Source organism: Narcine bancroftii, chromosome 12 (assembly GCF_036971445.1).
Source record: "Narcine bancroftii isolate sNarBan1 chromosome 12, sNarBan1.hap1, whole genome shotgun sequence".
Lineage (NCBI taxonomy): Eukaryota > Metazoa > Chordata > Chondrichthyes > Torpediniformes > Narcinidae > Narcine > Narcine bancroftii.
This window is the reverse complement of record NC_091480.1, coordinates 38,393,588-38,416,997: the sequence shown is the minus strand read 5'-3', so window position 1 is coordinate 38,416,997 and position 23,410 is coordinate 38,393,588. Positions and strand designations below refer to the sequence as shown.

Sequence of the window (23,410 nt, the reverse complement as noted above, 5' to 3'; positions counted from 1 at the left end):
TTCACATGGCAACAACAAAATTAAAATCGATGAACATAAAAGGAGACAAAGATAATAAATATAAAAGGATGAGAAAAAGAAATAAATTTTAAATATAATCATAGATTTGTGCTATTAGATGCAACTCCTCCTCACTGATTATCAGCACAGGGGCACCCCAAGGATGCGTGCTTAGCCCACTGCTCTACTCATTATATACCCATGACTGTGTGCCCAGGTACAATTCAAATACTGTCTATAAGGTTGCCAATGGTACCACAGTTGTCAGCAGAATTACAACCGGCAATGAGGAAGCGTGCAGGAGGGAGCTAGAGCAGCTCGTTGAATGGTCTAACGACAACAACCTTGCACTCAACGTCAGCAAAACCAAGGACATGATTGTGGACTTCAGGAGAGAGTCAGGGGAACATGACCAAGTCCTCACAAGGGCTCAGTGGTGGAGAGGGTCAGGAATTTCAAATTCTTGGGTGTCAACATCTCTGAGGATCTGTCCTGGAGCCTCCATGTTGATGTAATCACAAAAGAAGGCTCACCAGCATCTTTACTTTGTGTGGGCCTTGAAGAGATTCGGTATGTCACTGAAGACACTCGTACACTTCTACATGGAGACCATTCTGACTGGTTGCATCACTATCTAGTATGGAGGCGCCAAATCTCAGGACAAGGAAAAACTCGAGAGTTTTCGGGCTGCGACATCACAAGCACCAGACTTCACTCCCTCAAGGACATCTACATGAGGTGGTGTCTTAAAAAAGCAGTCTGTATCCTCAAAGACCCTCACCACCCAGGCCATGCCCTCTTCACTCTGCTACCATCAGGAAAAAGGGTGCAGAAGCCTAAAGACGAGCACCCAGCTTCTTCCCCGCTGCTATCAGATTCCTGAGTAAATAATGAACCAAAGACGCTGCCTTACTTTTCCTGCACTATTATTTTAATTTTATTTTTTAATATTATTGTTGTAAGATGGCTCGCACTGTGATGCTGGCACAAAACACCAAATTTTGTGACTTGTTCATGACAGTAAATTTTGATTCTGAAGTTAACTTTTCAGGATGTTGGCTTCTTGTCTTTTAATTGCCAATTTGTTTGGTTCATATTGGTAATTTTTATATGGGAAATTAACACATTTGAAATTTGTATGAAAATATCAATTCTAATTCAGTAAGTATTGTGCTGTGGGAATGTTGGTCTTTTAAGAGTTAAGAAAACTATTCTTGACAGTGCAGCTGGTCCTAATTTAGGACATTATTGAATAATGAGTTACTGCAGTATCTTACATTGAGTTTTCAAATATACTTGATCTGCAAAGTATAGGACACGTGCTTTGAAATGCATTAGCCACTAACATATGAAAGCAATTACAATTTAGAAGCCTTTAGTAACTTTGGGTACCTGCAGCAATACAAGCTGCCCATATTACACAGAGTTAAGTTTTATGAGGAAAGACAGGTGGGTGGAGCTGACCAGACCAGCCATGATCACATTGAATGACAGAGCAGACTCGATGGGCCGGATGGCCTACTCCTGCTCCTACTTCTTGTCTTTGAATATTTTATTTTTGATTTTCAAAGACTTATACAGATTCAGACAACAATACACGTTCTTTCAACACATATATAACATACAGAGTGTGTTTTCCCCCTCCCCTCCCCACCCCATGCCCCAGTATAACCGAGAATAAAGTTATACAAATTCTTCTTCTTCTTTGGCTTGGCTTCGCGGACGAAGATTTATGGAGGGGTATGTCCACGTCTGCTGCAGGCTCGTTGGTGACTGACAAGTCCGATGTGGGACAGGCAGGCACGGTTGCAGCGGTTGCAAGGGAAAATTGGTGGGTTGGGGTTGGGTGTTGGGTTTTTCCTCCTTTGTCTTTTGTCAGTGAGGTGGGCTCTGCGGTGTTCTTCAAAGGAGGTTGCTGTCCGCCGAACTGTGAGGCGCCAAGATGCACGGTTGGAGCCGATATCAGGTCACTGGCGGTGGTCAATGTGGCAGGCACCAAGAGATTTCTTTAGGCAGTCCTTGTACCTCTTCTTTGGTGCACCTCTGTCTCGGTGGCCAGTGGAGAGCTCACCATAGAACACGATCTTGGAAAGGCGATGGTCCTCCATTCTGGAGACGTGACCCACCCAGCGTAGTTGGGTCTTCAGCAGCATGGATTCGATGCTTGCGGACTCTGCCAGCTCGAGTACTTCGATGTTGGTGATGAAGTCATTCCAATGAATGTTGAGGATGGAGCGGAGACAGCGCTGATGGAAGCGTTCTAGGAGCCGTAGGTGATGCCGGTAGAGGACCCATGATTTGGAGCCGAACAGGAGCGTGGGTATGACAACGGCTCTGTACACGCTGATCTTTGAGTGTTTCTTCAGGTGGTTGTTTTTCCAGACTCTTTTGTGTAGTCTTCCAAATGCGCTATTTGCCTTGGCGAGTCTGTTGTCTATCTCTTTGTCGATCCTTGCATCAGATGGCTGCACCATTTCATCTATACAGTTTACACAACACAAAAAACACAAATCCCAGTGAGGTCAACAACCCTTGCAAAAAACTGAAGAAAAACTGAGAAAACCCCAGGAACTTAAATAAAAAGGGGAAAGGGACAAAAAAACAAGAGCACATCGGCTACGCCACATCCCACTTCTTTGATCTAAATCATTTCCCTGCTGGGACAGATTGTTTCATTTCCTTTATTCCAAAGGGGTGAAATTATATCTGTGAACCTATGAGTTTCAGATAGAGTTGTCACACTCTAACAAATGTGTCACTTTTCCTCCTTAAATTGTACGTGATTTTCTCCAGGGAATGCAACTCTGCATTTTCATATTCCATCATGTAATTATTTAGTTGGGAGTCAGTCTTCCATGTGACCAATATAAATTTCCTGCCTACTGCTAAGGTGACCTTCACAAACTGAATTTGCTACTTGGACAGTTTAAAACACATGTCCATAATGTTTCCCAGAATGTATAATTCTGGATCCTGTCAAAAAAGCACAGGATATTTTTCAGAATGTCCCCCAGGTCCTTCCAGTAGAATCTCACCTTTATACACAACCAGGTTGAATGGATAAAAGATCCAATCTCCACACCACACCTAAGGTACATTTCCAAACTTTTTGGTTTAGATTTATGTAATTTTTGTAGTGTGAGGTACTGTTGATGCAGGAAATTATATTGCCCAACCTGTACCTAGAATTAATAACTGCTGTCATGCTGTCCATACACTGATCTGACCAGCATCATTCATGGATTGTTGTGCCCAAGTCTGAGTCCCACCTTTTCCCCAACCTGTGTAAGTCTGGCTTCAGGCCCTCACTTTGGAATATAAAATACATTATAGAGATAAACACACACATTCCCCCTTCAAATTAGAATCTCTATGTCACTATACATGGGCAAGGTCATAGATGGTGCCAATTTGTCCTTAAAAATGATCTTAGTTGCAGAAGAATATTCTATCAGACAAATCATATTTATTCCTCAACTGCTTGAATGTCATGAGCTGCTCTTGCTTGTGACAATCCTCAATACACCTGATCCCTTTCTGACACCAGGTGTCCAGAATCTTATTGTCCAGAGTCATGGGTATTAAGTTGTTCAGGGTCAAGGGTGTTTTGGGAGATATCCACACCTTCAATCCAATACATTTGCCATGTCTGAAGTACATGCCTTATTATGAGGTTATCAGTTTTCTTTGAAATTAATACTGTGTCCCATTTATATATAAACTCTCCTGCTATCTTTTCCCCTATCGGATATGTCTAATTTGTGCCCAGGAGTTGGGGGGGGGGGGGGAACACCCTCAAAGAGTGAGGCAATAAACCTCATCAGGGCCACCCAGTACATTTTTTTTGAAATCTAGTAATTTTAAACCCTTCCCCCCACCCCCAAGTTTGTAATCCCAAGTCAACTTTTCCACTTTACCATTCCACAGGAACCTTCTGACACATACGTGGAGCATCTTAACGAAGCCCAGGGACAATGGAATGGGTAACGTCTGAACTAGATATTGTAGCCTTGGCATTACCTTCATTTTAACACAGTTAACTTTGCCCATGAAGCTTAAGGGCAGAGTTCTCCATCTACCGAAGTCCTCCTCAATATTCTGGAGCAAAGGAATATTATTGAGTTTGTATAAGTTGTGTAAAGCCATGTCTAGTTTTATCCCCAGATATTTAATGCCTCTTGTGGCCATTTGAATTGACTTCCCCGTTGGTTTTGTCCACAATCCCCTTTTGTCATAGGCAGAATTTCACTCTTGTCCAGATTTATACCCAGAGATCTTCCCATAATCCTCTAATATGGTCCTCAGCTTGGCCAACAACCTCCATGGATCTGTCAAATATACTAACACATCATCAGCAAATAGTTTGATTTCGTGCTCCTCCTGGCCCACTTTGAACCCTTTTATGTCTGAATCCCATTGAATAGCTTCTGCCAGCAGCCCAATGGCCAGTAAGAACAACGCTGGGGAAAGTGGACAGCCCTGCCTACTGGACCTATTCAATGGAAACACTGGAGATATTTGCCAATTTGTAATAATTTTAGCTTGGGGTTTATAATACTGTCTTAACCCAATTAATAAATGTTTGTCCCAATCCAAATTTCTCCTGTACCTGGAACAGAAAGTCCCACTCCAATCTGTTGATGGCTTTTCCCCAGAGCTACGGCCATGCTTGGATCCGCTCCTGACTGTGCTAGATGTACTATATTAAACAATCTAGCTATATTATCTGTTAATTGCCTCTTTTGTACAAATCCAGTTTTGTCTGGATTTGTTAATTTCGACAAATATTCCACCAACCCATTTGCTAATGCTTTTGGTATGATTTTATAATCTGCATTCAATAATGAAATGAAATGGGCCTATAGGAGGAGAGCATCAATGGGTCCATCTTCTTTTGAAATCACCATGATGGTTGCTGTTGAGAAAGCCTCCAGAGGGTATGGATCTCCACTGCCTGATCCACCAGCTTCATAAGAAGGGGCATTAGGAGATCTTTGAACTTTTTATAAAATTCAATGGGGAAACTATCCTTCCCTGGTGATTTACCAGCTTGCAAAGGACTCAGGGATTTTTCAATCTCTTCTCTAGAGAAGTGGGCACTCATCCCCTCTCAATCCTCCTGATCCAAATTTGGTATTTCCAATGTAAACAATAAATCATCTATTTTAGTGGGGTCCCCCTTTGACTCTGATTTATATAGCTCTACATACAACTTTCTAAATGTTTTGTTTATTTTCTTTGGTTTATGTGAAATCTTGCCTTCCCTGTTTGGATTGCATTGATTGTTCTTGAGACCTCAGATAAGCAGGACAGAGGATAAGTATCAGGGGGAAAAGAAGGAAGGGGAAGAAAATAATGGAAGGGCTCTGGGGTAATAAGATAAGACTTTATGGACCCTTTCTCCCAGCTTGTAATTCTGCTATCTAGATCTTAAGATCAACTTTTATGTCTTATATGTTTGCCTTGAGCTTTCTATTCATTAAATTCCTGTATTTTTCTTCCAAACCCCATCTTTGATAATCTTTTTCCAATTGGGCTATTTCCTGTTCCAAGTTGTTAATCTCTTTCATATGCCCCCTTTTGATACCTTTAGTTTATCCTATTATCTGGCCCCTTAAATAAGCCTCCAGTATGTCCCATATTAGAAAGTTATTGTCAATAGATGGACAGTTCTCACAGAACAATTCTATCTGAGCTCTAATGAAGCTACAAAATTCCACTTTTCCCAACAGCAATGAGTGGCCTTTTTATCTAGCATTATAATGGACATTCTCACACTCCTCTGTTACCTTCAAGAATATAACTTGTATAAATTGTTCATCATCAAAATTTGAGGCATACATATTAATAAGTGTCCATGATTCGGAATATATTTGACAATGCGTCATCACAAATTGCCCAGCCAGATCGACGACCACACCCTGAACCACCACAGGAACATTCTTCCCTATCAGGATAGCCACTCCATTGGCTCTGGAATTGATCACTAGCTGGCCCACACCACCCCCCCCCCCCATACGTTCTTGATTTGTAAGGTGGGTCTCCTTTAAAAATACTATATCTGCCAAAACTCTCTCTCTTTATCTATCCATTTATCCCATTCACATTGAAACTTAACAAATTTAATTGTCTTATCCATTACTCCTGAGCCCATCTGTTATTTTCTTCCCCTTCCTTCTTTTCCCCTGATATTTATCCTCCGTCCTGCTATCTGCCATTGATCTCTGGTGCAGATGACCATGCTCCAAACAAAACCTAAGCAAGCTAAAAAACTAACAATTCAGAAACAAAAATACACCTGAATAACCCTACCCCCTTCTCTTCTCCCCCCATTCTACCCTTACCTTTCCCGGTGCCAATACCCAAGATATTGGCGCCAACTTCCCCGCCATTTTGGAGTGTGCCTTTTATAGCCATCTACCTCTTATGCTATTCCCTCCCTCCTTTCTTCACGCTCCCCATATTAATTCTTCATTTAACTTGAACAATCATATTGAAACAATAACACAGTAAAACATTCCCCTCATAACACTTATAGTATATACAGTCAATCCTTCCATTGATGCTCTTTTTCCCCTTATTTATATTTAATCCCAGGATGGTGGCAGGGTTTTTGTATAGTCCATTGCCTCCCCAGGGTCTGTAAAAAAAACTTTTTCTCCCCTTCTACCCTTATTACCTTCAGAGTTGCTGGGTGAAGGAGGGTAAACTCAATCCCTTTTTGTCTAACATTTTTTAAAACTTGATCAAATTCTCTCCTGTGCCTTAATTGCGCCGCACTAATGTCCGGGTAAGAGAGGACCCCCTCTTTCCTTTGCCCCCATTGCTGCTACCCATAAAATTTACTCTATGTCCTGGTAGTAAAGGATGGAGCAAGGTTGTTGATTTGGACCCAAGAGGGGTGGGGGTGGGGGTACCAGTGGGCTCTTTCTCTTTCCAATTGGTCCAAAATTTTATCCCTCCCCAGCACATCTGGGATCCATTTTTTAAAGAACCCCACTGGGTCTCTTCCCTCCATACCCTCCTTCACCCCCACTATCTTGATGTTATTCCTCCCACTATAATTCTCTAATGTGTCCATCTTTTGCCACACCCTCTCCCTTTCCCTCACCCACACATCCATTTCATTTTCCCTCTTGTTCAGTCTTTCCTTCACCCTCTCAATTCTTTACTACATTTCTGTCACCCTTTCTGTTGTTATCTAGTCTCCTTAATCACCCTCTGGCCTGCCACCAGTGTTTACAGTGTTCTTTTTATCTGGCCAATGGCCTCTATTATATCCTTGGTAGAGGGCATTCTTTCTTTTCTTCTCTGTTCAATGTCCCTCTCTTTCCCCTGCATTCTTCCTCCTCTTCTTCATCTTCCTCTTCCTCCTCCCTCTCTGATGAATCTACTGACCTTTCATCTATCCCTCTAATCCCGACGCCTCCCTAGCCTCACTGCTCCTGCCACCCACCAGATCCAATGCCTCGAACTCCTGACAAGCTGCTGTTCCTATTTCTTATGTGCTTATTTATAAGGCATAACTTTCTAGCATAAAAAAACATATTTTACCAGTTGATTATTTCTTTCTTCTTTGGCTTGGCTTCGCAGACGAAGATTTATGGAGGGGCAATGTCCACGTCAGCTGCAGGCTCGTTTGTGGCTGACAAGTCCGATGTGAGACAGGCAGAAGCGATTGCAAGGGAAAATTGGTGGGTTGGGGTTGGGTGTTGGGTTTTTCCTCCTTTGTCTTTTGTCAGTGAGGTGGGCTCTGCAGTCTTCTTCAAAGGAGGTTGCTGCCCGCCGAACTGTGACCCATGATTCGGAGCCAAACAGGAGCGTGGGTATGACAGCGGCTCTGTACACGCTGATCTTTGAGTGTTTCTTCAGGTGGTTGTTTTTCCAAACTCTTTTGAGTAGTCTTCCAAAGGCACTGTTTGCCTTGGCGAGTCTGTTGTCTATCTCTTTGTCGATCCTTGAATCAGATGAAATGGTGGAGCCGAGGTAGGTAAACTGGTTGACCGTTTTGAGTTCAGTGTGCCCGATGGAGATGTGGGGGGGCTGGTGGTCATGGTGGGGAGCTGGCTGATGGAGGACCTCAGTTTTCTTCAGGCTGACTTCCAGGCCAAACATTAAGGCATAATTTTCTAGCATAAAAAAAACATATTTCACCAGTTGATTATCGGCTTCGATAAAACAGCATTGGAAGCATAAGAAGATGTACAGATATGATTGGGATCAGAGAGGATAAAAATATTCATTATTGGCTATTGACTGAATTACCATTGGGTACTCTGATGCATTTTAACAAACTAACTGGCAAAGTTTGGCATATTTGCCAAAGAAGGCTGAGGGCACTGAGCAGTTTGAATTGCTGCTTTTGGATTTGAAATAGTAACTCTAGCAACAGTTATTTGTTTTTCATGCTCCATGTGTTGACATGACATCATGGCCATACATCACTATTACACAGTTTGTGTACCTTTCTTCCATCTCTCACTTGTCTACTACCAGAAGGATTTGACCAATGGTTTCCCATTTAGCATTGAACAGTGACTTGGGTATACAGTATTATATTAATTTAATTTTCCACATTAAGTGCAGCATTTCTCAACAGGTGGTCTGTGACCATCAGGCAAAGTCAAATATTACTGATCCATAAATATCTAAACTATTTTCCCTCCAAATCAAACCAGAAATATTTTTGGTGGTCCAGGAAGGGGAGCTCACTAAGAGCATCCCCCACCCCCTCCACAACTGGTGGTCCATGAGTGTATTATATGTGTATGTGAGCCATGTTAAAGGAATACAAGGTGAAAAAATGATTTAATGAAATGAATGTTCTGGAATCAAGGATCAAAGAGTTTTGGACTTGTGCAGATTCCATGCAGTTGAGAGATTAATCAGTAAGAGATCCTATTGGACAATAGGCCAAAAGGGATTTCAGTCGCGTTTGTTCTTGCCCCTTCTTCAAGTATGTCAGAACTGTATTTTCTCGAGGCTTTTAAAATTTCACAAAAAAAAAATCAACCTTTATTTTCGTGCATTCTGCAAGTTCTGAATTCAAAGACCCCCTTTTCCCAGCTTTCAAAATCATTTGCCTATTTTCAGCTGCTTGGAGGTGCAAAATGGTCTGGTATCAGAAGCATAAATAACATGTTCAGTCACCAACAGTTGAAACTGTTCCAGACCATCTGGATTATTCCTAGAGACCCCAGTTTGGAATCTGAAAGGAAACATTTCCATCCGAGGTAAAGAAAATTGAAAAAAATAATTGATTCTAGGTCTCATCTGCATGTATTACAGTTCAAAAGTTCAATGGAGCAGTTGATATTTGTAATAAATGCATGGCGTGTAGTTTCAGAAATAGGCTAAGATCACTAAACTAAACTTGTTTTGATTGCGGCAGGAGTTTGGGGGAATAGTTATACTGAAAGCAAAGCTGCTACTTAGTTATCAATCCTCATTATGCTTGAACAGGAAGGGCTGCTTTGGCCTCCTTGAACCATCTTAGAATGACACAATTTTGTAGGAGGTTCTAGAATTTCAACCTAATGATATAACATGGAATATTACCGGCCTTCGTCCCACAATGTTGTGCAGACCTACATAAACCAACTCCATGAGCAAGTTAATCCTTTCCCCCCCCCCCCCCACAGAACATAACCCCTCCCCCATTTTTCTTGCATCCATGCACCTATATAAAGGTCTCTTAAATGTTCTTGTATCAGCCTCTACCATTGCTCCCGGCAGGCATCCGAATGATGATTCAAGAGAAGCTGCTTCATCTAATTCAGGAAAGTGTGTAACTACAACCAATGGCTTCACTAGGATTGGTGTCACCCAGTGCAATAACTCCCCCCCCCCCCTGATTGGACCTGCCATACTAGACCATACGGAATCCTTAGTCATGTTTTTTCGACTAATGTTACTCATAAATCATAATTATCGAATATTACTGATTATAACGGCAATAGTAGTGAGATAAACAACTAGCAAAATTAAAATTACACCTTTAAATGACCATATCATACGCTCAGCCTAAATATATTTACAAATACTAACGATCACAATATTGTAGCTAAAACACCAAAAAATTTGACAAAAACAGTGACTATAAAAACACCAGAAGCAACAAAAACAACAGCATGTGCAGATGAAACCACATGATTTGAAACGTCAATTGTAATTGGGTAATAATAACAGCTCTGACCAGAGCGCATTAGGTTCAAAAAGGAAATTAGCATAGGGTTTTAGCCTTGTAAGCTGGGCTTACAAAAAAAATGTTTTTGTTGTGATAACTAACTACAGGGATATTTTTTATAAAAATAATAAATTTTTGTTGAAACACTGCACAAAAATTTTATAAACAGTCATTTTGGTGGCACAAAAATTTTATACAGTCATCTGATGGTGTGACCTGGTGCAGTCCGTATCCCCTGCACCCCCCCCCCGATGGTGTCACCCAGTGCAGTCCGCACACCCCCTTGTGACGCCAGTGACTACAACAAAGGAAGAGGTGATGTTCCAGTGCATCTCTGGCCTTGTGTTTCGTTTAATTCATTAAGAAGTGGGAGGTAAAATGAAACATTCTGGTAGAGACTTTCAACTTCAAGATTGTTTTGCTGTTCACAAGATGATTTTATTAAATTCCAGCATGACTGATAAACATAAATCATCACTTAATTGTTCCTAATTCCCATTTCCAGGACTATTTACTTCCTTTTATAGTATTTTGAACATTGTCAAGTTCCATTGCTAAATCAAGAACTTGGCTTAGGAAAATAATATGAAAATATTTTTGCCACGTTCAAGTGAAACAGTTGTAACCTACAATTTGTAGTATTGCAGACAGTGATAGCTATGTGTCTGACACCAGAGAAACCTTGAATTGCTTCCCCCTCAGGAAATGGCTTGAGAAGCCTTTCAAACACATCTGCCTGGCTGACCTGGGAAGTAATAATTCTGTGACCCTCACCCGATGCATTTGGTGAACTTCTAGCCATAGCAGGCTGCTTCCTGCATTGGTCTTGGAAGAGGAAGGAAGGATGTGGTGGTGTCCCCAGGGAGGGAATCAGTGCTCTCTTAATATGAATACAAGAACTAGTTTATTAAATCCAGGTTTTGCAGAGATGATTATCAGTTTTGTTTATTGGCAATGCGGATGTGGTTTTGTCAAACTGTTTGTGAGGAAGTAAATGTTAAAAGTAATCACACATAGCTCAACTTTTAAAAAAATGCTGTGCAAATACTTCTGATGTCTTATGTCATTTCTCATAAGTTATGAAAGGCAACTTTCATTAATTTGTATTCCATCTGTATTGACATCAGTGCCGAGTTTTTTATCCTGATGTGCTGTGAGACAACATCATCATTGCTACCATCCTTTATGGTATATTTTAGTGTCACTCTGCTCCCATTTTCTGATTCTCTGTTGTCCAGTTAACTATCTCATCATTTAATTGAGCTCAGACATTAGTCTCTTGGAAATGTATTGTGGTTTTATGCATAAAATATGTTGCAATGGAGGTCTTAATTCAGAAGCCTACTTCAGCATTTCTCCTGGAGTGTTGAGGTAGAGATGGAATAGAGGCAGGGAGGACTGAACCAATGACAAATTCTGTTATTAGGGATTCATGGCCATTGAGCATCACTCATACATCTTGCACTTGTCTGTAAGCCCTCTCTTCCTCTTCAAGGCATGCCCAGTGTGCAATTCCTATTGAGAAATCCATGGGCGTGGACAATGTTGCAGCCAAGAAACAAAGAGAAGGAAAAGTATTGTGATGTTGCTTTGCTTAACCCTTGGTCTTGATTAGATGCTGTTATTGATTCCATGTTCTTCAGTCCCGGTATATGGGCATCATTTATGGTTTCCCTCCCAAATCAGTACCGACTACTGTAGCTTCCTTCCTCCCTTCACTCAGGTGATTGGTCCTCAATCTCATTTGAGTTTTAGATTCAATCCTCAGTTCTTCTCCATTCCCCATCCATAGCACAAAGCAGGCAAAACATGATGGGGAAGTTTTAGGCAGGGCATGCAGACATTCGCGTTCACTTCTGTGGTCATCAGACCATCTGGATTGTTCAGTACAACTTTTCGGTGTTAAACAAACATGTTGTGCCCCTCTTAATATGGAGCTTAGCTGTGTTCCCAATTCAAATGCTGACAATGTCTCCCAGTCCCCTAACATATGGAGAAAGAAAAACAAGTCTGAAGATGTTGGGTAGCTCAACCTAGTTCATAGATGTGTTACAAGAGTTTCCATTTACCCAAAAGAAGAGAAACCAATCTCAGAAATTCGATCACAGATTTCTATTTTCCTCATATTGTGAATTTATAGATTGACTTAGAATCATGGAGTTTTACAGCATGGAAACAGGCCCATTGGCAGAATTTATTCATACAGTCCCAGTTTGTCTACCCAAGTTATTCCCATATGCCGTTTGACTTAAGTTGGAATAAGTTGTGCTTGAGACCGTTTTAGGGTTAAAATTCAACTGGGCACTTTTTGTACCTTTGCAACCCAACACAATTTCTTGCTTAGAAACTGTGGTCAATTCCCATGCAATTCTTCTTTCAAAAGGGAATTTGAGACAAGGTTTCATGGGAATGCCTGTCATTGGACGCTCCCAGAACAGTTAGGCTTTATTCTCATACCTTCATCATGAGGCTGTGCCCTCCCTAATACAAAGCTGAAATGCACAACATCCATAACCTCCTGTCTACCCCCATCTGCTGTTCCTGTAATTTCCCACCTCTGGCCTTCACTATGTTTAAAAGCTACCTATGTTCCATCCACAACATCATGTTGATTTTACCCCAGTGCATACCCCACCACCACCTGCCATCAGACCCAAAAATATCCAAACTCCTCAATCCTAAAGCCTTTAAGATGCACCAGTCTGATTGTTATCTTGACTGGCATTTCAATGCCAAGGATTTTCATTCAAATGAAGGATAAAGGTGTACAATTTATGTGAAAAGGTGCACTGGCCGGACTTCACATAACATCTCACTCTGAAATATAACTCATTGCATTTTCTATTCTGTTCTCAAGGCTCTGATATCAGTTTACTCAACCTTATGACTTACCAATGTTTCTTTTGTAATTTGTTTCAGACCCAGCCTGTGCCTAATCCACTTGCATACTACATGCATCAGTCTCCAAGGTGGTTCCACAGCTTTGAGGTTCTGGTCAATCATTTTGTTGAACTTATTGTTCCATTTTTCCTATTTATGGGCCGCCGAATGTGTGTCATTCATGGAATTCTGCAGATCTTTTTCCAGGTAAGATTGGATCTTTCTTTTGTTCAATTCCTAATTTGATATTTCTACAAGTGTCCTCATATAAAGAACAACATTTAAGATTGAAAGTTTTACATTCACCTGATCACTGTCTTACTATCTCAGTGTATCATTGTCCAGGAAGCTCATCAGTTCCTTTCTGGTGTTTGTTTCCAATTTTTCATTGCCTCCATGAAGTGGTGACACTTGTTGAATTAGAACTTGGATGGTACAGACAGGGATCTGTTGGGCTAAATGGCACCATCCAGGGATTTTCCAACTTTATTTCAATTCATGGCATTTACATATCTGTCTCCTCCATTTTCCCTCTGATTTTAACTAATTTTCTCTGAAAGTAATCCATATTGTTCAACATCCTTCTTTGGAAGACCAAGAAGAAAGTATCAATTCCTATACTTAATTCCAAAGGATTTGGATTCCTCCTGCTGCAGGCACATCCTCTATTGTACCGTACTTTTGTATGAAGAACTTCACCAGAATCCCCTTTGATCTCATTTTCAGACACAAATGTCTGGCCCAGTGTTATGATGCTGTACAAACTGGTGTTGCTTATTGCTTTCTCCATTTGACTACTATATGAAGACATTGAGCATGTTGCCTTGGGGATTGACTGCAGTTGAGCTTGTTCCTCTGGTCATGCAACATTCAGTTATGACACCTATCCTGCAGGACGTGGCTGAATAAAATCAGAAAGCAGTTTGGGTGTTCCTCAACTTACAATGAAGGTTACGTTCAAGAAAGCCCATTGTAATTTAAAAAAAGCATAAGTCATAAAAGAATACTGCACCTATCATTTTTTATAATTGCATTTTGAATATCTTTATTCCACACTGAAAAAACACATGAACTGAAATAGCTGAAAGCACACTGGGCATAAAGAATGTTTGAAGCATTTCCTCTTTTTTTTCTCACCAGAAGCAGGAGACACAATCAGCGTTTAGTAGATGTGATGGGTTGTTTGCAGGGCACTCATTCGTGTGATACCTACAGAGACTGCGAGCGTGGTTGAGTCCAGCATCACGAGAGAGTATGCTGTACGATACTCTCGTGCGATGCTGCCATCACCCAGCATCATGAGAGATTAGTGCACCACATATCGCAAGCACGGGAACAGATCCGAATTCGAAATTGAAAGTATGGATTCGAACCATCGTAACTTTGAAAAATCGTATGTTGGACCGTCGTATGTAGGGGAGCAGCTGTACATGACATTTTTTCACCTCTTTGTTAAGAAGGCCATTCTATTTCTATCCCTCAACTCAAATGCTTACTGAGATCTGCATGAAATAAGGTTTGAATATATAACCTTGTGAATCTTTTCAGCACCCCTTACATCCTTCCTATAGCTGGATGACCAGAACTGCACATCACATCACAAGAGACAGATTCCTTTACTTTTGATAAACGACACTTTTTAAAATGATCAAATGTAGCAAGCAGTTCTGAAAACGATACATTACTGCATCAACTCTCAAGTTGTGAACTCTAAACCCTTTCACTGTGCATGTTTTTAACTTGCTCCATCTGTTCAAAATTTAACAGAATCTGTTCAAATGCATCAATTAATTTACAAAAAATGGACATGCTTTAAATTGTTTTACATTATAAAAAGCAGCTGTTGGGGACAAAATGTCTTTCAAAGCAAATGAGAAAATAAATTCATATTTATAAAATCAGGACCATTTCTAAACAAGATTAAAATCATCAACAAATCTGTAGCAGAAACTCAAGTCAGTATGCAGGAGATAAATCTGAAAGAGAACTTTTCTCAGACGAATGCTCAGCAGCCTGTGGCAGGACTTGCACACCATCACATCCTATCCGGTGAAATGAGATAGTATCATTCGCTGTGAAGCATCTCTTCTGGAGAGCTTAATGCCTTCTGTGCTCACTCTGAAAGGGAAATCAATTATGCGTTCCCATGAGTCCCCAAAACCCCCGGAGACTATGTGCTCCCAATTTCTGAGTTAACGTGAAGAGAATCTTTTGGCTAGTGAAAGCATCCTGCTGAGATGGTGTATCTGGCTGAGTACTTTAAACCTGCAAAAACTAACTGGCGTTCTTGCAGATATTTTCAACTTCTTGCTACAGTTGATGTCCTTCAAAAGGACATCCAAGGTGACCTGCCCTAACGACTATCAGCTGGCAGCACTTTTATCGAGCATGATGAAGTACTTTCAGAGGTTGGTTATGGAACAAATCAACTCCAGTCTCAGGAAGGACCTGACCCCACTTCAGTTCACCTTTCATTACAACAAATGAACAGCGGATGCCATCTCGTTGGCCCTACACTCTGCATTAGATCACCTGGACCACAAAGGACACTCACTTCAGGCTATTCATTGATTATAGCTTGGCATTCAGCACCATCATTACCATCAGAACTAATAATTAATCTCAGGGATTTGGCAATCTATTCATTCCTTTGCAACTGGATCCTCAACTTCTTCAGATCCCAATCAGTGCAGATCAGCAACATGACCTCCTTCTCGGTGACCATCATCACAGAAGCACTTCAACCTTATGTGCTTAATCCTTTGGTCTATTCTCTCTAACCTCATGGCTGTGCAGCCAAGTTTGGTTCCAAAACAATCCATAAATTAACTGATGATATCACTGTTGTTGGCCAAATAATGGGAAATGATGAATCAGAATACAGATTGGAGTTCAAGAATCTGGTTGTGTGGTGCCAGAATAACAATCTTGCTCTCAACGACAGCAAGATTCAAAAGCTTATTGTGGACTTCAGTCAGGGCAGGCAAGGGACCATGTATAAATCTCCATTGACAGAATGGCAGTCAAGTTCCTGGAACTCCACATATCAGAGAGCCTCTCCTGTAGCAAGGACATTGAGGCAACTTTAAAGAGGGCACACTAATGCCTCTACTTCCTAAGAAGTCTGAAGAAAAATGATATGTTGTTGAAAACTCCATCAAATTTTGGCAGGAGTACTGTAGAAAGTATACTGTCTGGTTGCATCACAGCCTGGTTTGAAAATCAGAAAGGGTGGAGGGACTGATAAATCTAGTGAAGGCCATACAATCACTGACCTCCCATCTACTGAAAACATCTCTATGAGATGCTGCCTGAAGAATGCAACTAACATCACAAAGGACCCTTTATCACCTGGTCACAAACTTGTGTCAGCACTCCCTTCAGGCAGAAGGTACAGAAGTGTGAAGCCCAGAATCGCGTATCAAGAACAATGCTTATCCACCAGCTAAACTACTCTGGGACTACCAAAAGGACTGTTTGCATGACTGAACCATCATTTTATTTTGCTTGCACTAACTCAAGGCGTGCATGTTTTATATTTATTCTCTTTTTCTGTCTTGACATATTTTGACATAACTTAATTTTACTATTTGTAATTGGTGTAACTTGCATACTTGTGTGGCTACTACAAGAAAGAATTTTAGTATTTCTGTATATTGTACTATGTATATGACAATAAATTCACGTTGATATTGACCTATATTGATTTTTTGAAATTTAGACATACAGTACAGTAACAGGCTATTCCCACTGACAAGCCCATGTCATCCAAATACCCCAGTTAACCTGCAGCCCCATGGATTTTGAAAGGTGGAGGAAACCCATGGAGAGATGAGGAAAGCATACAAATTCCTCACAGCTGGATTCGAACATGGTTTGCTGGCACTGTAATAGTGTTGTGGTAACCACCATGCTAACCAACGTCTAAAATACCAGAGCAGCATTATGAAGTATTAAGTATCTGGCAGGATCTGCACGACAGCAATATGCCTTTCTGTCAAACTGAAATTTATCTGTCTTCTAAAGAGGACGTAGAAGATCCCAGGAGATGATTTTGTTGAGCAGAGATGTTATCCTGATGGTCCAGTCAGTACTTGTCCCATCTGAAGCAGTCATCGGGTTATTGTTTAAGTTCCTTACTTACCTTACCTGGCCATAGTCAGGTATGATCAGATGGCAGAAGAGATGAATGAGTTGCCTCGGGGTAGCTATGGATGGCAGTATTGCCCTTCAAAAAGTTCAGGCCCGAAACCTTGGTCTTTGGTTATATACCTTTGTCTCATGTGGATGGTGCAGGACCTGCTGAGTTTCTCCTGGAACTTTGTGAACTGAATTGCGATATTGCTGTGGGGGTGTGCTGAACACAGATTCAGGACCAATGACAAGGCTCATGAATCACTTCACTAGCTCTCAAGCAATTTGTGAAATCATGATGTCAAAAAAGAAGCCGTGCACTTATCTGAGTTCAATTCCTTCTAAATAAATTCTCTATGTGTGGCAGAGTTGAATTAAACACTCTCTAGCTGAAGAGACACACAGAAGTTTGCAGATGCTGGAATCTGAAACTAAACACAGGACTACGTTTAAACGCAGGACTCAGTTTACTGCAACTCAACAGTTGTTGCTTTCACATCAAGTCTATCAAATGCAACGAAATATGACGTTTCATTCTTTCTGACTTTTGCTGCGTCTAACATTGTGGAACTATAGACATTTAGCGGGAGAAGAGTTCAAGCTCCTTCCGAGTTTCCACGTCAGAAATTTCAACGATTGCAATTGTTCCATTCTTTTTAATGAGAGCCAGCTTACTTGTCATGTCTGTGCTCAAATATTTTTGATACAAGCAGTTCTATTTTCGAACAAAATCAGTAATTTGCCATCAGTTCTCCTCCGTGTTTGCGCAACATTAACCAACGTCAGTCGAAATTCTCATCTACCAAAATGAATCCCTGGCCTCGCATTATGGCAGGGTGAAAATGACCTTTGTTTATGGATCCCTTACTGTATATTTGGTTTTGCCCAAGGAAAAGACGTACTTTGTTGGGTACAGTTAGGGTCTGTGGGTAATGTGATGGTTCGCTGCCTAGAATTGGGTGGAGAGAGAGAGAGAGAGAGAGAGAGAGAGAGAGCGAGAGAGAGAGAGAGAGAAGGTGGATGTGGAGACTAGAAATGGTACAAGTATGGGGATGTGGCAGAGATTAAGCCTCCTTTGGGAGCCATGGTGAGCCTTAGGGATTAGGTAAGGGATTGGAATCAGAAATGGGAGTAAGATTGACTTCCAAAGATTGAAAGAGTACTGTGCTACATTATTAAAGCATGCTTGTTCTAGAAATTTCTAACGATGGTTGTTACTGGATAGAATGGTCTGTGTTTCCCCACAGTTCTCTAAAAGGAGTGTTATCTGAGAGATGACAGCAGCTAATGAACACCCAATGAGGAAATTGCTTCAGAGATGAAGGGTGATTGAAGCCAAAAGTGCACAATCGAATTTCCAGAGAGACTCGAAATGCCCTTGAAATTGTCATTACTGCATTTTACTCCAAGAATGATCTGTTTTCAATTCCACAATGCTGGGAAAAGCAGAAAACTGAGATTGACAGTTGAATTTAGTGGCAAGATATCAATTCCATAAAATATGCCATTTTAGGGGTAGAATAGCTGAACACGATCTGCTGGAGGAACTCAGTGAGTCAAGCAGTGTCACTGGGAGAAAAAGAATGGTCAACATTTCCCCAGACTCGATAAAGGGCTTCGGCTTGAAACATCAAACATTCTTTTTCTCCCAGTGACACCTGCTTGACTCACTGAGTTCCTCCAGGAGATTGTGTTTAGCTTCAGATTCCAGCATCTATAGTCTCCTGTAGGTCTCCAAGGGTGGGATAGCCCTTAATCCAACTCTGCCACACAGATGCACATACACATTATTGAGAAGGAATAACTCCAATAGTGGTCCCGCATTACACTTTGGGAGGTTACACCAAGGCAGGGTTTAGACAGTAAATGTCAGGGCCCTGGAAGGTGTTACAGAACAGAGGGTTAATGGTAAAGGTACGTGCATAGTTCCTTGAAAGTGGTGACACAGGTTAGACTGGGTGGGGAAGAAGATATTTGGCACACTTGCTTCATCAGTCAAGGCATTGATGACAGTTCAGTTGTCATGTTACATCTCTGTGAGATGTTAGTGAAACCACATTTGGAGAGTTGTTTGCTATTCTAGTCACACAGCTGGAGGAAAATATCATTAAGCTGTAAGAGCTGCAGAAAAGGGCGGCACAGTTAGCGTAGCGGTTAGCACACTGCTGTTACAGCACCAGCGATCGGGACTGGGGTTCAAATCGCGGGCTGTCTGTAAGGAGTTTGTACGTTCTCCCTGTGTCTGCATGGGTTTCCTCTGAGTCCTCTGGTTTCCTCCCACTGTTCAAAATGTACAGGGGTTGTAGGTCATTTGCGTGCAATTGGGCAGCACGAAAGGGACTGTGCTGTATGTCTAAATTTAAATGTAAAAGGTTCACTAGGGATGCTGCTGTGACAGGCAGGCTTGAGTTCCTCATAACATCCTGGTGAATTTTTTTCCACTGGATAATCTAGGACTTTTCTCCTTGGAGCTTATAAGGCTGAGGGGTGTTGAAAATCATGAGAGATATGGATAACGTCTTTTTTCCAGAGTAGGGGAATCTACAACGATAGGGCAGAGATTTCAGGTGAGAGGGGAAAGATTTGAAATGGATCTAAGAAACAAAACAGTGGGTGGTAGGAATGTGGAGTGAGCTGCCAAATGGTTCAAATTATAATGTTTAAAAGACATTCAGGCAGCTACATAGATCGGAAAGGTTGAGAGGGATATGTGCCAAATTCAGTGGGACTAGCTTGGGTAGGCATATTAGACTATTAGGCGTGTAAAACTCTATGACTATGAAATTCTGACTGACATAGGCCTATTCTTTGGCTTGGCTTCGCGGACGAAGATTTATGGAGGGGGTAAAAAGTCCACGTCAGCTGCAGGCTCGTTTGTGGCTGACAAGTCCGATGCGGGACAGGCAGACACGATTGCAGCGGTTGCAGGGGAAAATTGGTGGGTTGGGGTTGGGTGTTGGGTTTTTCCTCCTTTGCCTTTTGTCAGTGAGGTGGGCTCTGCGGTCTTCTTCAAAGGAGGTTGCTGCCCGCCAAACTGTGAGGCGCCAAGATGCACGGTTTGAGGCGTTATCAGCCCACTGGCGGTGGTCAATGTGGCAGGCACCAAGAGATTTCTTTAGGCAGTCCTTGTACATTTTCTTTGGTGCACCTCTGTCACGGTGGCCAGTGGAGAGCTCGCCATATAACACGATCTTGGGAAGGCGATGGTCCTCCATTCTGGAGACGTGACCCATCCAGCGCAGCTGGATCTTCAGCAGCGTGGACTCGATGCTGTCGACCTCTGCCATCTCGAGTACTTCGACGTTAGGGGTGTAAGCGCTCCAATGGATGTTGAGGATGGAGCGGAGACAACGCTGGTGGAAGCGTTCTAGGAGCCGTAGGTGGTGCCGGTAGAGGACCCATGATTCGGAGCCGAACAGGAGTGTGGGTATGACAACGGCTCTGTATACGCTTATCTTTGTGAGGTTTTTCAGTTGGTTGTTTTTCCAGACTCTTTTGTGTAGTCTTCCAAAGGCACTATTTGCCTTGGCGAATCTGTTGTCTATCTCATTGTATTCTTTGGCTTGGCTTCGCAGACGAAGATTTATGGAGGGGGTAAAAAGTCCACGTCAGCTGCAGGCTCGTTTGTGGCTGACAAGTCCGATGCGGGACAGGCAGACACGATTGCAGCGGTTGCATGGGAAAATTGGTTGGTTGGGGTTGGGTGTTGGGTTTTTCCTCCTTTCATAGGCCTATACTCCATTCAGAAACACGTTACTAAATATACTAATTCAACAGATCCATTGACCTTGGTGTTAAAAGCTTCAATTGACTCCAAGAATCAAATAATTCCACCAAAAAAATTGAGTGATCCATTTCAGTGTTTACAATGTAATTCCAATCTCATTCCTCAATAGCTTGGTGCAAATTTTCAGATTTTGCCTTCTTGTTTTTTAATTACTCTCCTTCCCTTCTCAGTAGAGATAAATAACGTCAAATTCTTCTTGTAGATTTTAAATTAATAAATCAGGTCAGACATGAATCTTCTATATTTAAAGAAATAGAAGCCAAGCATATTACTTCCATCAGTAGTGAACTTCTCATATTGCACGTTTTTAAACAATAGTTTGTGACAATTAGGAGTTAGATCTTGCAGATTGGAGTTTATAATACACAGCTGTGTGACAGGAGTATATTTTAACAATCTGGAGAGAAGGTAAACATACTAATTAGCTGTGCCATGATTTTGAGAGTAAGATTATACATAGAATGAAAGAAGCACACCATTTTCCATGACCAAATTATTGAGGGATGCACCCATTTTCCTCACAAATCTTCCCCACACATGCTAAAAAAAATGATGGTGCTGCTACTCGTGTGGACCCACAGAGAGTGGGGAGCGGAGACGCAGCGCTCTTCTGCAGAATTCCAGCATCCACCCCAACTACCAATGGCTTTTAACAGCCTGTTAAAGGAGCTGATGTTAGTTTAAAATCCTGTGACTGCAGCGGCTAGGCTCAAGATAGTGGCACCTGTGTTCGGCAGCAGCCTCAAGGAGTTACAGACTCCGGGGAAGCAGATGACTGGAACCATTCCCTCCACCCACGCCCCCCCCCCCCACCTTTTGAGAGGGAGAAGTGCAGGAGACAATCTTATGGGACAGTGACCATGATAGCAGACCAGTGAGGGGCTCTGCAGTTGGTGGCTCGAGGTGAGGAACCCATGCAGGTTGTGGGCTGCTGGCAACTGCAATCGAAGGACTCATACTAGGCTGCAAACTGCTGGAAACTGGCTCAAGATTTGTTGAGGGGTTACCAGGTATTGGAACCGGGATGCAAGAGGGTGCCAAGGGCACTGAAGGCTTCCTGATTGTGTCGGAGGTTTGGATCTGGAACCAGAGGATGCTGACAATTTTAATTGACGTCTGTGTGGCTGCAGAGAATGAGGGAGAGCTGGAAGCGAATCCACGGACACTCAGTGACTCTTTTGCTTCATTTTCTCAGACTGTAAAGGGGTCCAGGCAAATTTCTGCTGATAGTGAATCTTTGTCTACCTTATATTACACCTGTTTTATTACATGACAATAAAAGAATCTTGAAATTTGTGTGATATAACTTTGTTCATTTCTCATAGTTTTCATCCATTAGTTAAACTGAGCAATGTACAAAAGTGCTGGAGAAACTAAGAGGAAGTAAAAGGCAGTCAGCCCTTCTTAAGGAATTTGGTAAAACAGACAGATACCTATGAAGTAGCAGGTAGATACAGGAGGGAGGTTAGAAGAGGAAGTGATGTGAAGAGGGCAGAGAGCTGGGAAGGATAACTCCCTAATAGGAGAATGGGAAACTTCGTGTTGGAGAAACTCAGCAGGTCACGCAGCAAAGAAACACAGAAGTAAAAATGAGCAATCATTTAGCAAACTAAGCAAATGTAACCCTGCATGAATACTCCAAGTACATTTGCTGTTGTATGGAAAATGATGATGTCATCCGACTAGTGCAGGAATATCAACTGAAAAGGAAAGAAAAATATGCCTCAGTACGCACCACATTCTAGCACTGATAGCCCGTGTTTCCACTTATCACCCCCTGCCAATTAACTGCATATGTCTCCCACTTCACCCGTCACTCTCTCCATCAATTCCATGTCCCTTCATCCAGCTCCCACCCTGTCCTCATTATACTGTCCTAGCTCTCTCCCCTCTGGGATCAAGGATCCAATCCACCCAGCACAAGCAGTGTTCTTTCAACAGGTATAAGACTTGTACCACCACATTCAAGAACAGCTGCTACCCCTCCACCATCAGATTACTAAGCATAATCAGAGAGTCATTTAAGGACTCTACGCATTATTTATTACTGAATATTTATTATTTATTCAGTGTTGCATGAGTGTTTTGTTTACATCCTTTCTTTTAAAAAATTTTTAGACATACAGCATGGTAACAGGCCATTTCTTCTCACTAGTCCGTCCCACCCAATTTACACCCAATTCACGGACACCCATGGTATTTCTCTCTTTTCTTGAATACAATTTTGTGGACCACCAATTAGTAGAAACTCTGCCTGGTCCACAGAAAAAATAATTTCAGGGTTGTAAGTGATGTTGTATGTACTCTGGCAATAAATCTGAACTTTCTGTCCTGATTCTTTTTCTCTCACTGATTCTGTTTGACCCACTGAGTTCCTTGTTGTTTATTGCTTCAGATTCTTGAATCAACAGTCTCAGGAATAT

At 41.8% G+C, this 23,410-nt stretch overlaps 1 protein-coding gene across 1 annotated transcript in view; it reads left to right on the top strand.

The window, feature by feature from the left end:
• The window catches only part of lmf1 (lipase maturation factor 1), an 868,109-nt gene that overhangs the window by 640,310 nt on the left and 204,389 nt on the right, over window positions 1-23,410 (top strand). Inside the window, exon 6 of the mRNA XM_069904828.1 lies at window positions 13,106-13,273. Within this exon, the coding sequence (XP_069760929.1) occupies window positions 13,106-13,273 (168 nt within the window). The remainder of the gene's footprint in view (window positions 1-13,105; window positions 13,274-23,410) is intronic.